The 6,916-nt window shown below is 33.3% G+C and overlaps 1 protein-coding gene across 1 annotated transcript; it reads left to right on the top strand.

The window, feature by feature from the left end:
• The first annotated feature begins 1,465 nt into the window (after window positions 1–1,465).
• On the top strand, window positions 1,466–3,706 carry LOC116137680 (uncharacterized protein C6C3.02c-like). Its single transcript, XM_031423359.1, has 5 exons — window positions 1,466–1,582; window positions 2,311–2,373; window positions 2,539–2,619; window positions 2,714–2,928; window positions 3,454–3,706. Exons 1-5 carry the CDS (start codon window positions 1,561–1,563, stop codon window positions 3,550–3,552), a joined length of 480 nt encoding a protein of 159 aa, XP_031279219.1. The 5' UTR covers window positions 1,466–1,560; the 3' UTR covers window positions 3,553–3,706.
• The last annotated feature ends 3,210 nt before the right edge of the window (window positions 3,707–6,916 follow it).

The raw sequence follows: 6,916 nt of genomic DNA, 5'->3' as shown, positions 1-6,916 counted from the left end.
GGGTGGGAAAATATTGTTTACTCTATTTTAAATAATTCGTTTGAGGTCCTTAGTTATGTGATAATTTTTAAAAATTAAATTTGTAAATTTTCATAATTACCCTTATAAATCAAGTAGCTATTTTCATAATCGTGTGTTAAAAGTCAATTTACACTAAGATACTCAGGAGTAACTTTTAGATACATACGAATTTAAATTTGTAATTTAAACTTTTATTGCAGAATTTTAATCTATTGTAAGGAGGAAAAGAAGTTAGAAATGGTTAATTATTATATCAATTCATTATTTCTAAAATTATTTGAATCAAATTGAAAAAGAAAAATTCAGTTATAAATTGAGATTGAAATTATATTCTAGAGTAAATGACTTTTTCCCACCAATGGTTTGCTTTAATAACACTTTTCCCCTGAAAAAGTTTCAAAATACCACTTTCCCAACCAACGTTTATATTTCGTTAATTCACAAAATTTGCTTAATCAGTCGACGTTCAGCAAGTTACTAGGAGCCAGAGTAAGAAAGTTTTTGTAGAGTAGAGATCGGTAGATCGAATGGTTGTGACTGATTGAATATTTGTCGGTGAAATTAGTCGAAAATCAGTTAAGAACTGAAAACCTTAGCTTTATAGTGGCCGACAATTGATGAGAAATCAAGTATCGGAGTGAGAGATATTTTATAGAGAAGAGACCAAAGGTTCAAATGATAGTAACAAGAAGAGTTTTTACTGTCGAAATTGGCTTTGAGTGGTAATGGAATATTTACTTTGGGTGAAAAAAAGATATTTTAAAACTTTTTGAATAAAAAAATGTCATTAAGGCAAACCTTAGGTGGGAAAAAATCATTTACTCTTATATTGTACTATTATAATTAGATTATATATAAACATGATTTGTTTTACATATTACACTTATAACCTAATTTCATAAACTTTTCTTTTACAATCTCGACATGATAATTTATAATTAGTCAGTTCATAAATGAGTCTCACCTGTCCGTTATGGATGGTGACCTAATCTTTATTGTTTATTTTAATATAATTTTTAAAGTAATGGTATATCTATAATTCAATGTGACAACCCTTATGTGACAATTTATCATTAGTTAATTTGAAAAATAAGTCCTGTCTATTTGTATATATCTTACTACTTATTACAAACTAACCAATTATAAATGGTTACAAATTGTTGGAATGAAGGTCTAATATTATTGTAATTTGTACTTTAGAAACCGATTTAGAAGTAACTATTAGATACGTGGACACGTCTATTTGTATAGATCTTACTGCATATTACATACTAACTAATTACAAATAGCTACAAATGGTCGAAACGAAGGTCTAACATTATTGTAATTTGTATTTTAGAAACCGATTTAGAAGCAGCTATTAGATACGTGGACACAGATCAACTCACAAGAGAAAACTTGTAGCTCAAGCCAGACAGTCTCCCCGCCGCGTATAAATAACGGTTCGTAAATCCCTTCTCTCTCGTGTACCATTCATTACCCCAAGCTCTGCATATTCTTTCCATTCAAGTTTTTTGCATCTCTAACCGACTATCAACAATGCCTCGCCGAAGCGCCGGAGGTGAGTGTTGCTCTCGATTTTCTCCTCCCCTGTCCTCGACTTTTCGTTTCAATTTCGTGTTTATTTATCTTTTTCAATGCTTTTATTTACTGATCTTCATGGAGTTTAATTAAGTTGGATATGATTTCTTTTATGCCACGAGTTTTATTTGAGTGTTCCTACCTTTGTTTATGTTTTTAATCGATGAGATGTTTGTTATTTAATTGTTCAGTTTATGTGCTGGATAGATATGATGGTTATTAGTTGTTTACTTTTAGAAGTTTGTACAACCAGTTCGGTTGCTGGGAACTGGTCCTTACAGGTCTCTGTTTATGGTCCTTTTTTTGTCAATTTTTTTTTTCATGATGTATTAAGGGATTCATTAAAATCCCCATTTTGATGTCATCAAAGCTGCTAAGAGTTTATTAACATTTGTTTCGAGATATGATTTAAACCTGGGATTGGAGAATTTCGTCTTTGTGTAAGGGGGTTTTAAAATTATAATTGATTGGGGGCAAAATCCAAATTGGCTGCTTTAATACTATTGCGTTTGGTTTGTTTGTTGTGTTACCTTGTATTACTAGTGTATCTTTGAAAAGCTTTATGGACCAAGTTGTTGGATAATCAATAATTCGTAGTTTTGTTGACGTGTGAAATTGAGGAGCAAACCTGATCTACACTGTGTGTATTGAGTTATGATTGTTTTTCAGTCAGTGTTAAGTATAACACTAGGCATCTCATCTTTGCAGGAAGGTCTGCTTCTCGTTTCCGAGGTGTTGCCCGTGCACCAGTGCATAATTCTTCTCAGCCAGGTAAGATATTTATGTGATCTGGTATTTGAGACTTATGTTCATTTATGAGGTGTATTAACATGTTTTCATTGTCAAAAAAAGTGATTCGAGTGATTCATGCTACTTTCAGTGTTGTTTATTATTGCATTTTTCTGAACTGATTGTTGAATGGATTGGTTATTGTAGCTGCTCGTGCTCCTCCACCAGCACCAATGCAAAGCGGGAATGGATCCATTGGGGGAGGTTTTGGCGCTGCTGTTGCAGATGGTGAGTTCAGGAGTCTTTGTTGTATAATGAACAAACTCATACAACTGGCTCATATAACCTAACAATGGATTGTTTTTTTCTTTTTTGTTAACAGGTCTGGCCTTTGGTACTGGCACTGCGGTAGCTCACAGGGCTGTTGATGCTATGATGGGCCCACGTGTCATCCATACTGAAACCGTTTCTTCATCTGCCCCTGCAGCTGCACCAGCACCAGCACCAGCACCAGCACCAGCACCAACATCAGCACCTAACACCGGCAGTCTTGGACGTGCTAATGCTTGTGGTGGTCAATTCAAGGCTCTGCAAGATGTATGAATCTTTCCTTCTTTCCTCCTTTCTAATTTGTGGATTGGCTTAATTTAGGTTTTGGCTAGCATTATTTCTTATTAAGATTTTTTTTTTTTTTTGGCCATGTTTTGCTTTCTGGTTTGTGCTTGGTGTTTGTTAAATTTTGTATAGTTCTAAACTTTGGATCGCTTGCCCCAACAAATCAAAGTTATGGACCTTACCAACTCTGGTTTTATAAGATAGCAACATACGCCCATTATAAACCAGAACTCTTGTTATTTTCATTCAGACTTCTTAAGGTTTCAAGATGTTTCTAATCTATATTTATTGGATCTCTGAGTGATCCGATTACGATCATCTGTCTCCTAGTTCATGTCTAGGTATAGTTCCACTGGATATCCTATTTCAGAAATTAGTGATTCTTTATCTTGATTCCTGAAAATGACAAGTCAATAACTGTGTGATGCGATACTTTTTTAATGTTTTTGGTATTGTTATGGTTGTATCTTGCTTTACAATGAATGATGTTCTTTTGTCTCGCTGCAGTGCCTGAACAATTATGGAAGTGATATCAGTAAGTGCCAGTTCTACATGGATATGTTGCAAGAATGTCGCTGGAGCTCTGGAGCTGCCTTGGGTGTTTGATATTTATTATGAATTAAGATTAGTTCTATTGCCTTAATGATATTAGGAAGAAATTCTAGAAATGAGAGACTTCAAAATTTTATAGAGGAATTTACTGTCGTAGCTAAATGTTTTGAACTTAAATAAACTTCTAATGCCAATAATTTTTGGATGAGTTGACATAGTTTTGAATCTTTCACTTCTTGATATTTGTGTGATAGTTGTATATGAGATGAAATAACAATTACTTGCTGGTTTTAATACAAGAAAGAGATCATGCGATCTAAGTGGGTGGTTGATATGCTTCATTGTTGCTGGGTTGCAAGGACAGTCCATTACTTTTAATATTGCATATGACTAACACAGACGTGAAATAGTACCCTTTTAGAGAGAGTTTATGTGTGAAATTCTGTATTTTGAGTGATTGACTTTGATCATTTACATGATGGATTTGGATCAATCAATTTCAATATTATTAGGCTATGTATAAATTGAGGGATCAGAATATTTGTATTATACGTGCAATATTATGGGTGAGTAGTAATAACCAGTGTTTTGAAACCGGATCGGACGGTTCAACCGGGTTTCGTCAATAATTCCGGTTTATTAAGTTAAAAACCGATATTTTCATTTAAACCGTTTATGACGGTTATTAGACCGTTAGAATAATATCAGACCGCCGGTTCAACAGCATCGGATGAAAATCTGTCCAACAAATGTGATTGTTCATTGTTTTAAAAGGCAAAATCCATGCTTTTTTTCTTCAGCCTTCGTTTCTTTAATCTTTCATTTGTTTCTTCGTCTTTCTTCGGCTTCCAATCCAACTTCATTCATCTTCTCTTCCACCTTTATTCATCTTTAGTTAGATTTGAGCTTAGAAAGTGAAAGAAAAGAAAGATAACGGAGAAGATCTGAAGAAGCAAAAGAAGAAAGAGAAGAGAACGGAGAGAAAGAGAGAAAAAAAAAAAAATGTAAAAGAAGACCTGAAGATGCAGAAGAAGAAAGAGAAGAGGAGGTGAGAAAAGAGAGAATATGAAAAAAGTGAAGAAGAAAGAGAACAGACGCGAGAAAGAGAGGGGGAAAAAAAAATGAAGTAGAGAAGAAGAAAGAGAAGATGATGTGACGTACCGACATGTGAGAAATATAAAGAAGAAAGAGAGGAAAAACAAATATAAAGGAAAAAGAAGAGAGAGAAGATGAAATGACATGTGAGTATATATATATATATATATATATTTTTTTTTTTTTATGACATCACCTGTTTGATTCGTCGGTCGGACCGTCCAGACTGAAAACCGATCACTTGACCAAGTCATCTTCTGGTTCGAGTTTTAGAACATTGGTAATAACTAATAAAACATAACGTTTAGTTATCAAATGGGATTGATATGTCATAGATTTTGTCTCACTAAATGTTTTTACATGAAATTAAACGGAAGGTTTTTTTTTTTTTTTTTTTTCTCAATAATACATTAATGTTTGTCAGAGGGGGAATATGTTGTCTCAATGAAGATTTTCTTGTAAAACAACTCAGGACTTCCATGAAAAGAACCCCAAAATCATATCAAAAAATGACGAAGTAGAGAAGAAGAAAGGAAAGATAGTGACGGTGAGAAGAAGAAAGAGAAGATGAGGTGACATTTTGAAAATATATAATAAAGAAGAAAAGAGGACGGAGAGAAAGAGAGAGGAAAAAAAATGAGGAGAAAAGAATAAGAGAAGATGAAATGACATGTGAGGAAATATGTATATATTTGATGACATCACCTTTCTGACCACCTGTTGGACCGCCTATATTTAAACTGGTCACTGATTGAGTCACTTTTTGGTTCGGGTTTTGGAACATTGATGAAGGGATAAGGAATGCTAATGGTGGTGTCGAATAGGCCGGATTTTTTTGTCTGGCTGGGATCTCCTATGGGTGGGAATTGTAATTTATGAAAACTAGGGGTGGGAACGAGATTCGACACTTGAGTGGGAAAATATTTACTCTATTTTAAATAATTCGTTTGAGGTCCTTAGTTATGTGATATTTTTAAAATTTTTTGTAAATTTTCATAATTACCCTTATAAATCAAGTAGCTATTTTCATAATCGTGTGTTAAAAGTCAATTTACACTGAGATTCGAGAGTAACTTTTAGATACATACGAATTTAAATTTGTAATTTAAACTTTTTGCAGAATTTTAATTCTATTGTAACAGGAAAAGAAGTTAGAAATGGTTAATTATTATATCAATTCAATTTCTAAAATTATTTGAATCAAATTGAAAAAGAAAAATTCAGTTATAAATTGAGATTGAAATTATATTATAGAGTAAATGACTTTTTCCCCACCATGGTTTGCTTTAATAACACTTTTCCACTGAAAAAGTTTCAAAATACCACTTTCCAACCAACGTTATATTTGTTAATACACAAAATAACTTACTTTACAGCCGACGTTCGTAAGTTACTAGGAGCCAGAGTAAAGTTTTTGTAGAGTGGAGATCGGTAGATCGAATGGTGGTGACGGATTGAATATTTGTCGTTGAAATTAGTTGAAAATCAGTTAAGAACTGAAAACCTTACTTTAGGTGGCCGACAATTGATGAGAAATCAAGTATCAGTGAGAGAGATTTTATAGAGAGGAGACCGAAGGTTCAAATGATGGTAACGGGGAGAGTTTTCGCTGTTAAATTGGCTTTGAGTGGTAATGGAATATTTACTTTGGTGAAAAAAGATATTTTGAAACTTTTTGAATAAAAAGTGTCATTAAGGCAAACCTTAGGTGGGAAAAGTCGTTACTCTTATATTGTACTATTATAATTAGATTATATATAAACTGATTTGTTTTTGGGTCATATTACCTTATAGCCTAATTTCATAAACTTTTTTTTACAATCTCGACAGGATAATTTATAATTAGTCAGTTCATAAATGAGTCTCACATGTCGCTATGGTTGGTGACCTAATCTTTATTGTTTATTTTAATATAATTTTAAAGTAATGGTGGATCTACAATTTATCTGACAACCCTTATGTGACAATTTGTTTATTAGTCATTTAAAAGTAAATTCTGTCTATTTGTATAGGTCTTTGTCTTACTACTATTTGCAAACTAACCAATTACAGATTGTTATAAATTGTCGGAACGAAGGTCTAACATTATTGTAATTTGTATTTTAGAAACCGATTTAGAAGCAGCTATTAGATACGTGGACACAGATCAACTACAAGAGAAAACTTGTAGCTCAAGCTAGACAGTCTCCCCACCGCGTATAAATAACGGTTCATAGATCCCTTCTCTCTCGTGTACCATTCATTACCCCAAGCTCTGCATATTCTTTGCATTCAAGTTTTTTGCATCTCTGACCTATCAACAATGCCTCGCCGAAGCGCCGGA

This window comes from Pistacia vera, unplaced genomic scaffold, assembly GCF_008641045.1.
Source record: "Pistacia vera cultivar Batoury unplaced genomic scaffold, PisVer_v2 Contig332, whole genome shotgun sequence".
Classification (NCBI taxonomy): domain Eukaryota; kingdom Viridiplantae; phylum Streptophyta; class Magnoliopsida; order Sapindales; family Anacardiaceae; genus Pistacia; species Pistacia vera.
This window is presented reverse-complemented; position numbering and strand designations above follow the sequence as displayed.

Excerpts from the sequence above, each read along its gene's own strand:
- LOC116137680 (XM_031423359.1), top strand. The coding sequence starts at position 1,561 with ATGCCTCGCCGAAGCGCCGGAG. Across the intron at positions 2,620-2,713 it reads TGGCGCTGCTGTTGCAGATG|GTCTGGCCTTTGGTACTGGC; the intron begins GTGAGTTCAGGA and ends TTTTGTTAACAG. Across the intron at positions 2,929-3,453 it reads AATTCAAGGCTCTGCAAGAT|TGCCTGAACAATTATGGAAG; the intron begins GTATGAATCTTT and ends GTCTCGCTGCAG.